This window comes from Numenius arquata, chromosome 2 (genome assembly GCF_964106895.1).
Source record: "Numenius arquata chromosome 2, bNumArq3.hap1.1, whole genome shotgun sequence".
In the NCBI taxonomy this organism is placed as follows: Eukaryota; Metazoa; Chordata; class Aves; order Charadriiformes; family Scolopacidae; genus Numenius; species Numenius arquata.
In genome coordinates, this window is record NC_133577.1 from 35,384,156 (window position 1) to 35,404,900 (window position 20,745).

The 20,745-nt window shown below is 41.6% G+C and overlaps 1 protein-coding gene across 1 annotated transcript in view; it reads right to left on the reverse strand.

The window, feature by feature from the left end:
- Positions 1-16,784, reverse strand: part of LRFN2 (leucine rich repeat and fibronectin type III domain containing 2) — a 40,263-nt gene extending 23,479 nt beyond the window's left edge. The window contains exon 1 of the mRNA XM_074168750.1: positions 15,412-16,784. Within this exon, the coding sequence (XP_074024851.1) occupies positions 15,412-16,784 (1,373 nt within the window). The remainder of the gene's footprint in view (positions 1-15,411) is intronic.
- Between the last annotated feature and the right edge of the window lie 3,961 nt (positions 16,785-20,745).

Consider the following 20,745-nt stretch of genomic DNA (forward strand, 5'->3'; position numbering starts at 1 on the left):
TTCTGGAGTAAAGGTATATCATTATTATTATTTTCTGCTCTAAAGTCAAAATATCAACTCAGTTTTGCAGGAAGTTTTATGTCAGTGTGCTGCTTCCAGGAGTATGCCACTTCTGCCCTCCAGAGTGCTATTCCTTTCACTCCACTTGGATAACCAGCATATTCATAAACCCCAGTGAAACCAGTTATAAACACCTGTGCTACTACACAATGAAAAACAAGGAAAATTCTAGGAGAAAACCTAAATAGAATCTGCTTAAGAACAACTAAATAAAAGGATTTACTCTGAAAAACACTACAGCTCTGGCATAATTAGCTAATTAAAGTACAGCCAATATAATTATCTGCCGTGAGAGAGCCCAGATGGGCAAAGCAAAGAGAAAAGGTGAAACAAACAGCAATATTACGTTTTAGTGGGGAAAAAAACCCACTACACAGCCAAATCCTCGTGTGCTTCCATTAGTCATAGTTTGTATAGCATAAGGTCTTGTCAGCTCCTAATCCCACTCCAACCTAGTGTTGTACAAAGGTGCAGCACTAAGACCCGAAGTGGGACCGTTGCAGTCCCTCATGCTTTTATTAACACTCATCACAGGCATGAATCCGTCTCCCAGTGTTTATTTCATCCTTCACCCTGCAAACAGTCCTTCACCTCACGAAAGGTATTAGTGTCCCCAGAGAAAGAAAACAGAATTTAAACTACTAGCCATACACATAGCTTTGATGTGGCTCATGTCCCTAAGCAAACCATGCAAGTGCCAGGTGTCCAGTAGAGATACTTCTGCACTGCTTTTTCAGCAGAGAGATTGCAGCTTTGCTAGTGCCACTGAGGGTGCAGGAAGTTTGTCTGACACTACCCAGAGAAGAGGGGGCTGTCAATGCCCTCTGCTCAGTCAGCAGCCTGTGACAGCAGCCTCCGCAGGTGCTACGAGGCTCTGGATAGGAGGAGCCAGCATCTGAACGTAACTCCTTCTATGGTGGCCATTCCTTCTTCTGCTTGCTTAGAGATCAGGACACTATCACTTCATTGACTGAAATGGCAACCGGAGGAGGCTGCAAGGATCAAGGGGTGGAGGAGAGAAGCAGGGATCCCCTTGGCTCCCTTCCCTGCTCAACTTACATGAGTATCTATCTCCGTTTTAGGGAGGAAAGTGAAGAGGCACAGAGAGATGGGCCGGTTTCAAGCCAGATGCCTTCATTCCTCCTCCTCTCTCCCATTGCCAAACCTTGGCAAAATTCCTCCCCATGGCACTTCCAGGCTGTGAATATCTGCATACAGCAGAGAGAAAAGCAGGTACCAGGCTAGTAAGGCATCCTTGCCCCAGAGTAGTCATGCTGAAATTTTGCCTCTACATACTCAAATTAGCAAGATTCAAGTTCACTTGGACGTTGCTGTCCCAATTCTGCAGCACAATGCGCAGGGAGGCTCAGTGATCACTGCTGTTTCTCTTTCTCATTCTGCAGCAGCCTTCTGCAGAAGAGGCGCAGACATCCCCCACCCTCCCAGCACTGGCAGAAGGACTGATTCATCAAGCCTGACTCTCTGAGGCAATCTGCCAGACGACAGAGCTGCTGGTGGGGTGCCTTGATGCTGTCAGCTGCCCATATGTCTATCAGGCAGCTACTGCCTGTGCAATCCCCATTCTGAGAAAAATTCAGAGCACAGTTTGGGATATCTACATAAGATCCAATTCCACAATCCAAGCCCATTAAATGAACAAATAGATAATTTGAAAAAAAAAAAAAAAAAAGTTTTGGGTTAAGCAAACAGCTCTTTTATTTGTTTTCTTGTCAAAATAAAGTAAATTATGAGGTAATAAATATATTACAAAATCTAAACCCAGGCAAATTCAAAGCGATGTAAGGGGAAGGGGAGGGAGGACAGATGGGCAAATTCAGGACAAATTCACACCTAGTGCTAGCTGTCTCAAACTGTTCATCTCTGCAAATAAACTAATCTGTAAACCAGAAGCAGCTGAACAGAAGGGGGTTACAGTATAGGCTTACTTTGTTGTCTACAGGGATTTTTTGGCCACCCTAAAGCACAGTTATAGCCCCTACTGGATAAGCTCTTTCCCATCAGAGGATGCCAGGCTCGGTACCTCTCTCTCTTGCTGGGCACTAATGCGGCCCTTTCTGTTACCATGGCACAGAGCTGATTTTGCTTCCACTCTACAGTGCTCTCTGCCAAACACTGAAGCCAATTTCCTTTCTAGGCAGCGTCACTTTGTGGGATTCTTGTCAAATACTCTGGGACCTAATATGATCACGCTGTGACTCTGAGACATCAGCAGGGCTGTGGCAATCGGGCAGATCAGCCTGCTGGCTGGGCTGCTTTTTCTCTGCTATGAAAATGATGCTATTTTAAACATAGACATTTCTCAATGGCATTATAGTTTCAAGGTTTCTTTACACTGCAATACTAGCCTGTTATCCTGAGTTAGGACTAGATTACCTTTGTGCTTGGCCCTTTTACAAATTATTAAGGATTACAGGGTACGTCTGTACTGCCCTTATATTAGACTGTACAACAAGGCACGTCTTGGGGGAAAAGCATAATGTGACAATGAAAGAACCCATATCATGTTCTCAAAGACATCCATTACCTCACATTTGCTTTCTTTACCATTGAAAATTTGAGCTACATTTCTACTGTGCTCTTTTAAGAACAAAGAAAAGATAAATGACTTGTAGTACAAATCTTGACTGAAAACTTACAAAACTCAAAAAATTACATGGGGTATGAATCTGATTTGTGCCTCAAGTTTTAAGTTCCTCAGCTTGCCTGAAATCCTCATCTTTCATTCTTCCCTGACCAGAGCATTAACACAAAGACTACTCACCATCAACATCTCAACTAAAGCCTTAAACTAGGTTTAAATGAGAAACAATTGTTGCATGACCTTGTACTGGATCACCCGAAAAGAATGATTTTTGCTCATTCTGAGTGCATATATTTTGCTCAGAAAATCTGCCTATTATAGGCAAATCCAAAATAACCAGGTTTGTAGGAGTTAAAGATAATAAAGACTTACTATATAATTTGTTTAGTCTAGTGTATTCTTCTTTATTTTTCCAGTGCTATGTCTTTTCCAGTTCTATATTTTTCAAATGATGAGTCTTAAGTAATTTCTCTAAAGGAAAAAAGCTGTATCATTGCTATTATATGTTAGGGTTAACCGGTGCAACCATTGTACAAAAAAGTACATTCTTTTTCTGAAAACAACCTGAGCATACAAGCAGAAAGCTTGGTATGAAAGAGAGAGGGTGGAAAAGGACATTCAGACCAAGAATTGGATAGGTGAGTTTGCAGCTATGGCAGTGAAATAAGTCACCAGATTTTGGCTGTGTTTGTAACTTTGAGTTATTCTCCTGCTGCCATCCTCCTTGTTCTGTTTCATGTATTTGATAGATAAAATAGTACTACATAAAAATTTAACGTAATTTCTTGCACAAAGCCCAAAACGAATCTCGCAGTCAGAACTCAAATGGTCAATGCTGGAGAGATAAGGACTATTAGGAACCTGCTGCAGGAGGAGCAGGTGCCTTCCTCCAAGTACCTCCTACCAAAAAATCTAAAAGAAAGACAACTTTGAAACAGGTAAAAAGGCTTCCTGTGACTTCGGAGGGGAGCTGTACAGGGTAGGGTGTCAGATGGCTGGGGAGGCAGGAGCTGTCAAGGCACCCTGTCTCACCTACCCACAGCCTGGAGTTGCGCGTGAGCAAGTGGGAGCTAAGTTAAGCAGAATGATCTCAAACTGGGAAGGCAAATTTTAGGAACTTGGTATGTTTTAGGAATACAATATGCTTTTAAGATTTTCTTTCTTATTTGTAACTCTCTTGCAGAACACCCATGGATAAAAATAAATCATCCTCTCCTTGAAGCAGACAGTTTTCAGCCCCTGCGTTTACTAGAGAGTCATCACTGTTGAAGAAGATTTCTTAGTAGCATGGAGATTACCTGGATTGCTGGTGTCCAGTTAAAATGAAGGGTGAAGTGAAGGGAGGGAGGGAGGAAGTTCTCAGATACAGATTTAGGAAGGCTACGAGTAGTTGTCACACTCTGTGGTCACGGATACTTTTTTCATGTCTCCTAAAAGGATCCAGATGACAGTAGCTGTGACCCAAAAATGAGAAAGGGATTAGAGTGGATCTCTGTTACCACCTGGAACTCAATGGATCAGTACCAGAGAGACAAGGAGTGTTGGGAACCTGCAGCAGGCACCAGCTGAAGAAGTGAAAACTCAGGCATCAAATGGAGCATCTTGGGTGCTTAAATGTGCATTACATGTATAAACTATGGAGGGAATCAAGTCTCATTGTTTTCACGATTCCTTTAAGGAGACAACACACCTCTGTTGCATAGGTACATGCTCATAGTGAAGCCCTGATCTGAGTTTGATACTATTGAAGATGCCTTTTTCCAAGTCAAACAGATTTATAATCTATATCTAACAACAGTAACAACACCAAGGATGCTCTATTTTCTCCCCAGATCATGATGTTATGAAGGGAAATTATCAGATTTTAAATGTGAGGAAGGACTTTACTAGGAACACATTGAAAGATAAATCAGGACTACTTCCAGCTGTGATTCTGCAGGCATGTTGCTTCTTCCACTGGTTTACTGAATTACCTTGAGCAAACTATTTAACCTCCTTCTTCCTCCATCTGCCTCTCTAGAAAATAATGCTAATCCCTAAAATGCAAGGCTTTCAGGCTGAACCAAAGTCCATCAGAATCAATGGTGGCTACTCATTTCTGAGGGCTTTGAGACAAGCCTTCAGTCAAGAATTTGATCAGTTAACATTTGTAACTGTTTGTGCTATTATTCCTTTGCATGACTACAAATTACATGGGAGGTTATTACTGTTAAGCAGTCAGCAAACGGTCTAAGTTTTTCTTTGTACAGAGCAGCACGTGAACTTCTATAAGTCTGCCCTAGATTTAAAATAGGAAAGATAGCGGTAACTGTGCAGCTGTGTGCTGGCTTCTTAATATTCAGGAGTAGTATGAATCTGAATATGTTAAAACTTTTCATTTAGACATCAAATTGGTGACTCACCTGAAGCTTAATCAAAATCTTCTTTCAATGGTTTATTTTGGCATCAGATGTGTAGCTTGTTATTGCAATGATGGGTGGGGACAGCTCTTGGCATTTGTGTTCTGAGCCGCTAAGAGAGGGGATGTGGCAGATGTTATGGGCAAGCATTAGCACATCCCAAATTCCCCTCAAGTAAAAATGCTGAGCCTTTGATGAGCTAAATAAATAATTAGCAGCCGAGATAAAATGGGAGTACTGCTGTCTTATGCTCAAAACCAATTCTGATTTTCTTTCCACCCTGTGCAACACCCTCGGCTGTGGCAGGATTACTTCCCAGCAGCACAACAGGGGCTAAGATGAGAATCAGGCTCTTTGCCTTTGTATTCAGCTCCTGAGGCAGAGCTCAGGGGTAGAGCTGGAGCATACAACCTCTCCACCTACCTCACTAAATGTTATTTGACAGTTGTTAAACTTTGAAGTAAATGGGAATGCCTCCAAGCCAGTGAAAGATGCTGCACTGCCCTTCTCTGCTTGCCCTTCTCTGCTCTGCTGGGGCACTGCGGCATGGGCAGCAAGTGCCCTCTCACATGTTCTCGTATACTTCTCACATAAAGGGACGTCTCTCCTGTAGGGATGAGTGGCCATTTCGTATTTTGCCTTTCTGTGGTGGCTATCCAGCTAGAAAATATTGGTCTGGGTAGTGTTTGTTTGCATGGTCTGCCCCTGCTCAGGATGAACTGGACAGGCTCTGACCAGGGGATTTCTCATTAATTTCTGTGCAATCATCAGGTGGATAAGAGTTTGTCACAACAATCTAGGAGAGACAATACTAAGAGGTACATCTACTTTTCTTTAATTCATGCTTATTTTTATATTTTTATTATACTTATATTTATTTCATAATTCATATTCCTGTTTTCCACTTCAGTATCTGACAATACACATAATTTTTGTCATTTTCACTGCATTTTATTTCTTATTTTTCAAAGATTTCTCATATTGCAAAGGAAAAAAAAAAAGAAGAAAAAAAACAAACACAAGAAAACAAGCAAATAAAAAACAACCCTAAAATACCCTTTGTCCCTTTACTTCTCCCATTAAGAGAGACAAAATAAAAAGAAAAGCCTAGATGAAAATTTTTTCAGCAGAAGCAAATAAAACCCCATAAGCCCAGAATGCATGCTTCTGTGAAGCATCTTCTTCATTATGTCTGATGCCTTTCAGCAAGCCTGCGCTTGCTAAGGGTCCTCTAGAAGTCAATGCACACTACTGCTGCAAACCAGTGTCTCAAATGACCTGCAGTACCAAATGTTCATGCCAGAATTTCCCCTGTTCTGCTTATATAAATTTTGCTTCTCTTTGGGACTATGACTTCACGTTTTTATTTTTATACAGTTGCTGTCTCAACCTGTCAATTACAAATGATTAATAGACAATGATTAATGTCTTCATGTGATGTCCTTCCTCCGAATGGCTGTTTTATTCAGTGTTTAATTATATAAATGCTTTGACCCAATCAAGGTTTGTATCCTGCATACAATGCAACCAGAATAGCTCAGTTCACATGTTGAGGGTGAAGAGGGGTTTTTGCACCAGCTGTGAGCCATGGACGAAGGCCAGTGCCTAGCCAGGTTGGAGACAAGGGTAGAACTGAAAAAGAGGTAGAAGAGTGGCAGGAATTTACCCATAAGTATTCATCTGAGCGCACCCTCAACATGTTTGGTGACGACACCAAGCTCTGTGGCGCAGTCGACACGCTGGAGGGAAGGGATACCATCCAGAGGGATCTGGACAAGCTAGAGAGGTGGGCCCATGCGAACCTCAAGAAGTTCAACTAGGCCAAGTGCAAGGTCCTGCATGTGAGTCAGGGCAATCCTAAGCACAAATACAGGTTGGGCAGAGAATGGATTGAGAGCAGCCCTGAGGAGAAGGACTTGGGGGTGTTGCTTGATGAGAAGCTCAACATGAGCTGGCAATGTGTGCTTGCAGCCTAGAAAGCCAACTGCATCCTGGGCTACATCAAAAGAAGCATGGCCAGTGGTCAAGGGAGTGATTCTCCCCCTCTACTCTTCTCTGGTGAGACCCCACCTGGAGTACTGCATCCAGCTTGGGGGCCCCCAATATAAGAAGGACATAGACCTGTTGGAAAGGGTCCAGCGGAGGGCCATGAAGATCATCAGAGAGGTAGAGCACCTCTCCTATGAAGATAGGCTGAGAGAACTGGGGTTGTTCAGCCTGGAGAATGCTTCAGGGAGACCTTACAGCAGCCTTCCAGTACCTGAAGGGGGCCTATAGGAAAGATGGGGAGGGACTCTTTATCAGGGAGTGTAGTGACAGGACGAGGGGCAATGGTTTTAAACTGAAAGAGGGGATATTTAGATTAGATATTGGGAAGAAATTCTTCACTATGAGGGTGGTGAGACACTGGAACAGATTGCCGAGAGAAGTTGTGGATGCCCTATCCCTGGAAGTGCTCAAGGCCAGGTTGGATGGGGCTTTGAGTAACCTGGTCAAGGAGAAGGTGTCGCTGGCCATGGCAGGGGTGTTGGAACTAGATAATCTTTAAGGTCCCTTCCAACCCAAACCAGTCTATGATTCTGTGATATGTATGAACCCACTGTCCAAATGATGAGTAAGGATGGATATTCAGGCCCTCCGGAATAAATCAATCCCCTACTGTTTCTAAAATTACCAGAACTATGTATTTTTAACTTTTCTCAGAGAGAAAAGAATGTAATTACGCTTTACTACAGAATAAGAATGTTGAGATTATTTGCTCCAACAGCAGCAGGGCAGGGCTTCCTCTGTTTTCAGTCTTTAGCTGGTAGACCTCCACACAATAGGCTTTCATTGCAAGAAGCGTTATAGAGAATGGCATCCCCTCTGATGCATGATATTCAGTCTGGCACTGCTGTTTGAGATAACATCCTTAGACAACTTAGATATTTCTGAAGTTTGCAGCACCTTAGTCATAAAGCATTTTCTTATTGACATGTAACTGACTAGAAGAGTGCATGGTTATATTTATCCCACTGTACTGTGAGAAATTCAAATTCAGTTAATTACTTCTTACCTAGGTTAAAGTATCCATAAGTGCAAATGCTGAAGTTATTTTTTGCTCATAAAATGGAGTTGCACTATCATCTGACTGCCAAACTGCAGCTAATATTTAACCGAGAGGTGACAGGATAGCAGTGGTTGGTGGAGTAATCTCTGTTCAGTACAGCACTTGCAGTGAAAGGAGCTGTGTAAATGTAAATCATTGTTATATTGTTTAAGTAATCAAATCCATGGCACTATTGTTTAAATAGGCTAGAGATGTGAAGCAATTTATTCATATTTTAATGCTTAGACTGCCTGCTACATAAAATATATATGGAAAAAATAAGCTTTCAGAGATATATAAAATATTTTCTTTTTCCAGTGCTGGATTTATAAGCTAGGGAGACTATAGTGCTACAGTAATTCTTAATTTGTACAGTTGTTTTTATCACTTTTAGTGAGAAATACCACAAAATAAACCAGACCTAAATCTCTCATAAATCTAATGGTAGTGTCACACTTCAGATGCACATTTTTAAGTGGCTGCATCATTGCTTTAATTCAAAACACAGCCAGCAGGCTCAGTATGACCTGGGAAGTTCTACAAACACTTGCAGATTTATTCATCTTTTGAAATAGTGGTGAATTTATATATTACACCAATGCCCGATGGCCAAAACTGAGATTTGGTCCCACATCATGTAGGGTGCTCTACACATAAAAAAGACACAATCTCTGTCCCCAGATGCCTTACTTGAATTCAAGTGTTGCAGTTATATAATGCTCCATCTTAATCATTCATTACTATCCCTGTTGCTGCAGACCACACAAAGACTTCAAAGCAACAGTCTCCCTATTCATTTATGTGGTCTCCCAGTTCCACAATATTTTCTAATGTGTTTATCCCTGTGAGGCAAGGCAGTGCTATCAACCCAAGTTACAGGTGAAAAACTGAGCCCCAAAGATACTATTTTCCAGATTTTTATATTTCAGTTCAATCCCGTATTCAAAATGGATCGAGCATGCCAGTGCCTAAATTGCACTGATCATAAGTCTGATGCTCTTAAACATCTAAAACACTTTTGAAAGGAGAATCTACATTGACAAAAATGTACTTTTAACTTTCCCAGGAGCAGGTAGGATTTCTACGATAGAGCAAGTCTCCTAGTGTTTGCTCTTTTAACCCTGAGTTGAAGGACAGACATTGTTTTGCAGACCTCTGGTCTTCTTCCACCCCTTTCTCTGTTGGACATTGGTTATGCTTCCTGCATGTTTTTCCTTCAAATAAGAAGTGATTTTCAACTGTGCATTTTGTAACAAACTTCTGGTTTTGGCTAAAAGTGATGGGTACAATACACATTTACTGTCACTGGTGTATGTTTAATGGTGATTTATATTACAGAAAAGGATGAAAGAATGAAAAAGTTGCTGCATTAAAACCCACCTAACTGTCTAAGCATACCAAAATTCACTTGGCTCTGGCCTTTCCAAATTATGTTGTGCTTTTATAGAGGGACAGTTACAAATATCTTTTCTTCTGTGATCAGCTCACAGTGTCAAAGTAAGTGCCACCTGAGCGGCACTCAGGATTACAGAATCACAGAATGGTTGAGGTTAGATGGAACCTCTGGAGGTCATCTTGTCCAATCCCCCTGCTCAAGTGTGGCCACCTAGACCCAGTTGCTGAGGACCATGTCCAGATGGCTTCTTAATATATCCAAGAATGGAGACTCCACCACCTCTCTGGGCCACCTGTGCCAATGCTCAGTCACCATCACAGTAAAGAAGTATTTCCTGATGTTCAGATAGAACCTCCTGTGCACCTTCAGATGGTGCCTTTTGTCCTGGCACTGGGCACCATCTGAAAAAAGCCTGACTCTGTCTTCTTACACCCTCTCTTCAGGTATTTGTACACATTGATGAATTCCCCCCTGAGCTTTCTCTTTTCCAGGCTGAACTGTCACAGGTCTCAGCCTTTCCTCATATGTAAGGTGCTCCAGTTCCTTAATCATCTTAGTGGCTCTTTGTTGGACTCTCTCCAATATGTCTATGTCTCTCTTGTACTGAGGAGCCAGAACTGGACACTTCACGTACTTCATGCACTGTACTTTACGTGTGGCCTCACCAGCGCTGAGCAGAGCAGAAGAACCAGCTCCCCCAACCTGCTGGCTACAATCCTCCTAATGCAGCCCAGGATACCATTAGCCTTCATGATGGCAAGGGCGTGTCACTGGGTCATGTTCAACCTCGTGTCCACCAGGATGCCCAGATCCTTTTCTGCAAAGCTGCTTCCCAGCCAGGGGGCCCCAGCGTATCTGGTGCATGGGGTTACTCCTTCTCAGGGGCAGGACTTGAGATTTTCTTTTGTTGAATATCATGGGCTTCCTCTCAGGCCATTTCTCCAGCCTGACAAGGTCCCTCTGGATGACAGCATGACATTGGTCTATCAGCTACTCCTTACATTTTTGTGTCATCAGCAAAACTGCTGAGGGTGTACTCTGCTCCATCATACAGGTCATTAATGAAGATATTAAATAGGATTGGTTGGTAAACAGGTTGTGGACTGATATTGACTCTTGGGATATACTGCTAGTTACTGGTCTCCAACTTGACTTCATACCACCAATCACAACCCTCCTACCTCAGCTACTTGGCTAGTTTTAAATCCATCTCACTGTTCATCCAGCCCATTCTTGATCAGCTTCTCTACAAGGATCTTATGAGAGAGTTGAAAACTTTAGTGAAGTAAAGTAGTGAAGTAAAGGTAGTGAAGTAAAGGTAGATATCTACTGCTCTCACCTTGTCTACCAACCTATTTATTTCATAGTAAAATGTTATTGGGTTTGTCAAGCATGACTTTGTGAATCCATGCTAATGACTCCCAGTCACCTCTTGTCCATCACGTTCCTGGAAATGGTTCCCAGGATTAGTTTCTCCATCATCTTCCCAGGGACTGAGGTGAGGCTGACTGCCTTGTAGTTCTCTGGGTCCTCCTTCTTGCCTGTTTTAAATATAGGAGTGATATTTGCTTTCCTCCAGTCCTCAGGTATCTTTCCCAAGTGCCATGATTGTTCAAAGTTAATGGCCTCACACTGACATCAAGGCAGATCCCTCAGCACTCATGGGTGCATCCCATCAGTGTCATGTGTATCCAGTTTGCTGGATTGGAATAGCATCAACCATGGCTACATGTGCCAGCCAAGGGACCTTATTATGTGGCAGTAACTAAAAAAATTATTTGCCGTTCTCAGAGAAAGGGCTTATTCTTATAAACGTGTGTATAAACAGAAGAACATAGCAATCTATTATCGTCTCTCTGTGGCACCTGCTGGCCATGACGTGTCTTCATAATATTATCAATTTCCATTTTCTCCATCCAGGGTAGCAGGGGTTTGAACAGCACAAAGATGAAAAGGACAGTTAAGGAGAGCAAAGAAGAAAGAAAAGTTGGAATGAACAAACAACATAAATCAGGAAAGGGGAAAAAAAAACAAAACAAGAAAAAAAAGAAAGAAGAGTGTCAAACTCCACCCTCCCAAACCACAAGCAAAACAATCTCTCACTGTACCTAGAAAGAGAGGAATCCTGGTTCTGTTCCACGTGAAACAATATCATTATCTTGACAGCACGATTACTAAAAACAGTGCAAGGTCAAGTCAGAGAGAGAGAAAGAGCTCATTGGGAGCATGCATCAATCAGTAATGCAATGGTGTTCACCTGTGTGTGACACACAACAACAGCACAGGCCCCTGTTATAGGATCTTTTTCAATTTAAGCACAGGTCAAGGCACAAAAAGGAAGCTCTGAGATACCACTAAGAGTTAAGTCCAAGCTCCATTAAAGAGGGAACATTTTCTTCTGCCCATGAAGTGGAAAAGATAATATAGGATGTCACCCCTAAACAGCCTCAGGTTATTGATTTGGTGGCAGTGTTAGGGGCAGACATTGTCTTTGCAAGTTGTCATTGACCAAGCTGCCTCTTTGAGACATTTGCACAAGCTATCGCTCCATTTTCTTTAGCTTCTCCTTTTCACTCTGGGAAGCCATGTGGAACAGAGTGCTGATCCAGGACCATGCTCATTACATCAGTATCAGAAGCATACATCCTGAATCCACTGAAAGAGATAAAAATGTGCTGCTAGCTTCAGCAATGGCCCTGAGACAACAGATACAAGGGAAGGTCAGATGGGGGAAGCAGACAAACAGTGCTCCTCCTGCTAATTCTCATTATGATGGTACTGGTGTATCCAGTGATACCATGTCAGCTTAGTGAAATCAGGAGGCCCAACAGAAAACACTTGTCACTACCTCCCACACCTTCAAATTTTCGTGGGGCCGTTGCAGCCCATCGTGGTCCCCTTTGTACCATCTGCTGCTCCTGCAAGTGGAAGACCACAGCTGGGATGGGAGTGGGAATGGGACTGGTGTCCTGCGTAATGATCAGAAGAGATATTAATATCAATGGGGAGGGAAGAACTGCTTTCACTCTTCTACTGTGAGTACAGTGTTCATGAAAATTTCTTATCAGAGAATGCAGCAAAGTTTTGTCTTTTGTGCATACATTTCTTAGTAGAGAGGCAGGATTCCTTCAAGCTGAGCACAGCCATTGTGCCTCAGTCCGGACATACTGATGTATCTAAATGTATATTAAGAGCCCATCATTTTAGCAGCTAAGCAGTATCACATCCCATTTAGCACATACACAGCATTTTATAGAGCAGAGCACTGTAGAAATCGTTTTCCCTTAGATTTTTCTACACGCTCATCACAGTGACATGCATCTGACCAATTAAAGCAAAACAGCTTTACTTAATTAACTCTAAGGGACTGAGTGGTTCCCTGGCTAAAAGTCGTGAGAGCTGGTCTTGATATTATGAGTGCCACTGATTAACTCTCAGATGATGGACAATTCACTTCATCTTTCTATACTTCATTTTTCCCCAGTGCAAAATGTAGAGAAATAAAATTTGTTTTCTTTGGTGAAGTGCTTTTGAGAGCTGTGAATAAAAGAGCTATGCATCATCAATGAACACTCAAAAAGGCCCCATGTGAGATTTATAGAAATAGCACTGTCCTCACTGTGCTTCTGGAAAACTGAGCCACAACCAAGTAAAGCAACAAAGGGCCAAAACCTCACTGAGAGGCAGCACTGGGGACAGGATGAGAGCTTAGGGTTCCTGACACCTTGACAGCCACTTGTTCCTCTGTACCAGACTGGCAAGAGAGTGTCTTTCTCTCATTTCTCCCCACAGCACCTGATTCTCACCCCTCCAGCTACTAGATTGCATGTCTTCACTTCTGCATTGTTTTGTTTTATTTACCCCAACCATCCTCCTCCTTAGCAAATCAACACATCCCATCCCTTCCAGCACCTGACAACCTCCACTAAGGTCTCATTCTGGTTGCAAAGATATTCTTGTTCACTGGGAAAAATTCACTATACAGTGTCATATGACTATACAGAGTGTTTTTTCAGACTTCCACTGGGCTCAAGATCTTGAATACTGTTGAGATTTGCCAAAAGCTTTGCCTCAGGAAAAACTGACACTAGCATATTTTCTTTCATTCTATTCCTATTACTCTATTATTATTTAGTTTTATCTTAGCCTTTCATTCTACTTAACTCCACATAGTTGTAAGTCCCAAAGCTAACACACCAGTTCCACAGTACATTAGGCAGAGCAAGGCAAAAAATTTGCACCTGCTAATTGATTTATTTCAACATATTTTTATAATTGAGGAATGGAGGTGAACAGGACTGAATTTCCTCAGGTTTTATCTATATTTGAATAAATATAATTTAAAAAAAAAAATGATTTGGACTTCCTGGTCAACATTCTCACTTTTGGCAAAGAGTGACTAAGTTTGGAGTAGCTAAATAAATAATTTTATTATTTCTGTTCTACAGCCGACTGAGATAAAAGTATTTCTGACACAAAATTTTGTCCATGTCAAATAAACATTCAGTTCTGAAAACAACTTTAAAATTACATTTCATTATAGGAGAAGGGTGAGCGGAAAACATCACATGAGCATTTACCACCACTCATTTTGACTTTCTTGGGTTAAAGAAAATTACACAATGGTAAAGAAGTAAATAGCAAGGTCTGATCTGGAGGCTGAATACCGTGACTTGACTGGTGGCTCAGCTCTCACTGCAGGACGAGTAGTCTGAAGGCCAGCAGATAATAACCCCAAGCCTACCAAGGAAATCAGTAGCTTTGACTATGTTTTGGTCAGAGTTTAGTCTCAAATTAGATTTAAAATGCAAATCCCATCATTCCTCTGCCAGATCCAGTTTTTCTCCACTGGCTTCAGGGTGCTTGTAAAGCCACTGTGTTTGGTTTATGTGTTTGGTTCTACTTTGCCCTGAGATTCTGACTTCTGCTGGTAGCTCACATATACCCAAAGACAAACTGCAGCTCAGTGCATCTGATAGTGCTGCCTCTGCAATATAAAGGCAGGAAAGGGTGGTTTCTAGGGATTCATCATCATCATGAATATACTACGTCAATCATTCTTCCAAGACAGAAGCAAAAAGTGGTAACACTGTTTTCCTGTACTGTTAAGCAGTTTCCTAACCATTTTTAATCCCTAACATTTATTGCTTCTTTCTTTTTCACAGTTAGGTTCACTGCAAGAGTGACTCTTGCTTTACATCATTAAAAGTCAGAGGAGTTGTAGAACTGGAGGAGCATAATGAACATTCAGGGCTTTCTTTTGAAATTATCTCTATCTCTTCTTGCATTTAGTATGCTATAAAACATTAAATACTCCAAAGTTGTCAGCCATTACAGTTGTGTAAAACAGATATTAGTGAAGTAAGAAATGAGCTTTTTCATATAGGTGAAAAATCTCTTGCTAACAACCCTGAATCTTGAATCGTAGGATAATTAGAGCCTGTGTTATGGGTAGACAGCACAAACTTCCTCCCACGTCGCTTCCTCTCTCAGTAGTATGTTTCAGTCCCACCTACAGGAGGTGGAAAGGGAAACTTCTGATTTCTAATCTGTCAAATTTTGCTTTCTTTGATAAGCCTAGAGAGGAAGCTACCAAATGCGGTACTATTTTTTCCTAAATTGGAAATTTTACTGAAAACAATTGTTGTTAGACAATGAATACTATAGAGATTTGTAATGTATGACTTATAAAAGTGATGAATAGACTAACAGATAAACTGACAAACACAATGCTAAAGCTACCAGTGGCAGTGACGTGAGTGCTACATCAGTTCAAAGTCAAATCAGTAACCTATGAGTAAAAGAATTCATATCCTGCTTTCCTCCCCCTACCACCATCAGAAGACAGAACAGCAAGTGCATTTACCTGTAGATCAGGACCTCATCATCCGAGCAATTATACTGCAATTGATACATTTTTACCCGAGGGGCTGACTTGCTCACTGTCCACTTGACCAAAGCTGAGGTAGTGGTCACATCTGACACCAGGACAGCCCTTTCCGGTGGGCCTTTTGTTTCTCCGCGATTAGACTTGCTGGAGCTGGTGATGTCTGAGAGCCTGGATTTTGGTGGGGCTGCTCTGCCTGTGCCATTACTGAGATGGGGGAGCTGAACAATAGAGAGCTCAATCGTTGCGGTGGACTCTCCAGCAGCATTGGCTGCTATGCATGTGAAAGTCCCGTAATCCTTGGAGGTGGTGATGAGGATATCTAAGGTGCCGTTGTCATAGACAGCTGTCCTTGAAGAGTTCCCAATGAGGCGGTCATCGGGGGCCACCCAATGAATGATGGGGGTGGGATCCCCAATGGCTTTGCATTTCAGTGTAGCAGTTTGCCCTTCTAAAACCAGCAACTTGTGAGTATGTTGTGTAATAAGAGGAGGCTCACAAACAAATTCTTCCTCCCGTACATACCAGAAATACCTTCCCTTTAGACCTGGAGGAGAAGCACAAGTTTCCATATCGTCATCTCTGTCAAGTCGCCTTAACCACAGTAGCTCACAGTTGCAATGTAGTGGGTTGCCCCCAAAGCTGAGAGACAATGGTGGAGAAAATGGGGTAACAGCTAGTGGAATTACTTGTGATCTGGCAAATATAGGATCAGGGGGAAGTTTCTGAAGTCTGTTGGATGTTAGATCCAATCTGGCCAATTTCTGAAGATCTGCAAACGTCCCCTCTGTAATATAATCTATCAGGTTATGATCCAAACTGAGCTGGTGCAAGTTTATCATCTTTCTTATAGATTCCCAGGGAATACTTCGGAGGTTATTGTAGGAGAGGTCTAAGTCTTCCAATGTCAGCAAAAAATCCTCAAAGGCTTCATCAGAGATGCTGCTTAGCTGGTTATTGTTTAAAATCAAATGCTGAAGGTTAATTAAGCCTCTCAAAATATCCTCTCCAATGTCAGGCAGCCTGTTGCTGTCCAGATGTAAAGAACGAAGGCTCTCCAAATCAGTGAAAGAGTAGGGCTGTATGTAACTGATGGTGTTTCTGGACAAAGTAAGGTCAACAAGTCCAGACATATTAGCAAAATCCTGTCGGGTGATATTAATAATAAAGTTGCCCCCAAGTCGGAGTTCAACAGTCCTTCGATCTATGTCTAGCGGTACAAATAGGAGACCCTTGGAGGGACACAGAGTCCCCAGAGACTCAGACAGGTTCTGACAGACACAATATTTTGGACAAGCGTTGACCATGACAGCCATTCCAAACACCAGGATGCTGCAGAGCAATTTTTCCATGGTAAATCACGCAACAGTACCTGCAAGAAATGAAAAGAGTATCAAGGAACATCAGTGGTTATGGTATAGCTACCTTTCCTCTTATGTTTTACCTAATATCTACCTCCAGAGAGACTTTGCAGTGCCTTCTCTCAGGAGTCACACCTAAAGTGATCAGCACTCTGTGATGGGAATGTTAAATGTAGTTAAATGTTACAGCAAAAAAACGTGGTCTGGGTTCCAAATCTGAATCAGAAAGGAATTGTTAGTGCTTATGCCTGGTAATAGGGTCTTATGATTACCTATTTCCTAGTTACAGTTGTATAATTTTTATTGGGTAGCTGGTAAAGGATAAATCCTGCTGTCAGATTGCATGGCTTACTTAAAACGCTGAAAGATTTCATTTGGAATAGTGCCTGCTTCTTTGAGGGTAGAAGCTGTCTTATAGTAATTACATACTGCTGCATAATAATGTGGAATTAGTCTTAGGGTTGAAAGAGCTGATTTTATGGATAAAAATAACTGCATATTTACTCTTCAGTAATGTGGTTAGTAATGACCATATAATTATCTGGCCAGTCTTGGGGTGAGACCGTTCGCTTACCACCCATAACAAAATTCATGATAGGCAGCATAGGAAGCAGAAATTGCTTTCATAGTTGTCACCTGGATTGACCCTGCAGTCAGCTAGCCTATGGGAAGGATGACATCATCTAGTTCAAAAGAGAAGAGATGCAGGGGATGCAGCTACCTTAGGCTCCTGGCAAGCTTTCTGGTGCCCTCATGCTCTCACACTGCAGTCCCTTCTACTGTAGTGACAGCGGTGGTTCTTGCTTGTGTCCAAGGTCTTCTCTTGCATCCTGCCCATCTGTCTTTGCACTATTATTTCCCCTTTTTTTTAAAGCTCTTCTGTGCTTTTCCAGCTTGAGCTGTAAGATATGTGTCTTGAAGAACAAACTAAATGAGAGCCAATTGTGGCTGGGAGAAGTTGTAGCCCTGCTTGGTGTTTGGGAATATCTTCTCACATAGGTTCGCTGACCTTCTTCCCACATGTACAGGACATAGCAAATTTGATTTCTTTCTGTCTCTCCCTTGCCCAGACCCTGCTGTCCAGGAGGGCTGAGGAATGGGCAGGTAATTAATTTTTAACCATCATTCTCCCACTGAGGAAAGGGGCAGGTTCACAAAGAGCTGTATTTTTGTAAGGGATCTCCCAGGCTTTTTTGACAAAATAGTGTGCTCTAGTCTCCAAGACCCTCACTTGTGGCAGTAGCTACAGGCACAACTCAGGCTGTAATTTCCAACATGGCTATTTGCCTCAATTTAACCTATATTACCCCACCATGTAACTTTCCATCACTGTCCTCGGTACTTAATATACGCCATATTTCTTCTCAATCAAGCAGGCGCTCATACACTTGGCAGTTTTTGGTGCTCATGGTTCAAGAGCAGTCATGGCACAATAAGAGATGGGACACCCTCATGCTTCATCAATTGCCCCTCCAGTGCCTAAGCAGTGGGTGGCAGACAGTTGCCTGTGCCTAAGCTGGTTCTCTTACTGCTGTACGCATGATGGGATAATATGCAGTGTCTCATAATGACTCCAGTAATTAGTACTACGAGGCCACTCAAACTTTAGTAAACATATGACGCAAGAAACACATTTCACAAAAAAGTCACATCCCAATTATTTACACATCATCACACAGCTGAAATGACAGTTACGCAGATGTCTTATAATAATTAAAAGAAATTATAAAGGTTAATTATTAATCCCCCAGTAACACACATCAAACACAAAACAAAATCTATCACTTCAGTAATTTATTTTTTAAACTCTTCAAATAGGTCTTGCTCCACCTCCCTATGAAAGGAATGAAAACTAGGTCCCTAAGTTTCAGTCTCTGCCCAGAGGTGGATGATTCCTCCCCTGGGTAAGGTGGTTTGGTTTCTCCTCTATAGAATACGTGAGATGACTCATAAAGAAGGAGCTGTAGAAATGCAAGATGTTATGAGTGCTGAACTATGTATAGTATGTTCTTTAGGGCAAGGTTTTCTGCATGGTCTGATGTAAGTAATTATATACCATTATCACTATTTCATAGGAGAGGAAAAGACTGAAGCATCTGTGTTTGCTGAACTCTGCAAACAAGATGAAAGCAAGATACTTTTAGAAAGGATGGCTTGAGAAGAGTAATTCTTACCTTCAATAGTAAATAAAAGGCTACTGAATAAAATATTTGAAGATTAGCAAGTAAGTTATTGATGGAAATCTGTGGCATACTTAGCAAAGAACTATAAATATCCCTTACATTATTATCAATTGGTAGTTTACTAACAGGCAATTGGCTTTTAAAATCTTAATTATAATTGTGTTCTGCAGCTTTAATTTAGTGTATTACCCTACCAGCTGAAATGATAAACAAAAAGCAGTTTAAAAGGGTGAGAAATAGATACAGTTAATTAGTAATAAGCCCTTTCATAGCTTCTCCCTCATCTACATTCCCACCCTCTGAATATCTATTCAAAAATGTGAATGCACACTTAGGAGAGCAGTGTCTCCTTTAAGTGTCCCAATTCTCTAACCACATTTTTTCCGGATGCTGCTAAATATCACAGTGCTTTGGGGAGACAGTTGACTCTAAGCATCAGTGTGAAAAGTGTTTGCAAAAAAAATGGGAGGAGGAACAGAAGTTAATTACAGAAAATAGGGACTGCAACACCGAGAGGAGGCTGTGAAGCAGGAGATCTAAATGGCAAAGTAAACCCTCATGGGGAAACCATCTGTGGATGGCTTGAAAGCACATCATCTGCCTGTGTGTGATTGCACGTGTGCATGAAAAAGACACAGCAAGTGCAATATGTGCTTTTACCAGCAGGAGGACAAATTAGTAACAACCATACTAGCATGGAAATATGGCTGCTGTCATTCCATCTATTGAATGTATTTGAAAGTATTAATGTAAATATCGGTTACCTGCAGAGGAAATTTCTAGCCTTTGTAATCTGTTGCCAGCATTGGTATTTCAAGCTTCTGAGCCTTGGGTTTCTCTACAAGGTAGTTCTGAAGCAACCAGTTCATGACAGAGCAAATATGGTACAAATTCAAAGGCCTACGTATAGGACATCGGAGGGAACAGAGGTGGGTAGGGCTCCTTAAGGAGAACAGCTGGGGTTTTCAAAGGACAGCAGGTTTTCAAAGCTGGGGTTTTCAAAGTTTTCCTTTTTCTATCCAGACAGACAAAGCACCCGGGCCACAAGTGAGGTAAGAATTCGTGAGTCTGCAAAATTATAATAGTATTCTACTAAAATCTAGACTCTCCCACAAAGTCATGGTAATTGTTAGTTGCCAAGGGGATGGATGTATAACAAAAAATGTTTTGATTTCCATTCTGGTAACTTTCATATAAGACAGAAAATAAAGTGTCAAGTTTAGGGTCTGTTTTTGCTGACCAGTTTGCTCACCTTGTACTAAAATCTCTTGTGACCCGCAATACCAAGCATTTTATGGGCTACTAATGGTAGCCTTATGATAAGTGTGCCATTCTGATTTACATTTTAAAGGTATTTATCAGCCAGATAAAGTAGATTTCTCACAGCAAGTCAGTAAATCTAGCAGAGTTCCTGTCTCAGCCCAAGATGAAAAATAGCCCCTTTAGTCCTCTTATAACATGTATTGGTATGAATTAATATGTGCAAGAGTCATAAACCTTGGTGTTTTGTATTCAAATTTTCCTCATAAAGATACAACTTCTGAGATTTGGCATCTCATTTCAGGAATGTCTCTGAGGCATTTTTTAATTCTATATTCATTGAGCTTTGCATATAAATTCCAATAACCTTTGCATACCACAGCACCAAGTACAAGGTAACTGTCAGACAAATAAGCTATAGCTGAAGCACACAGGCTGGGAAAAAAAAGAAAGACAAAAAAAAAAAAGAGAGGTGGATGGGGAGTGGCTCTGATTTTACTGTCTCCAAG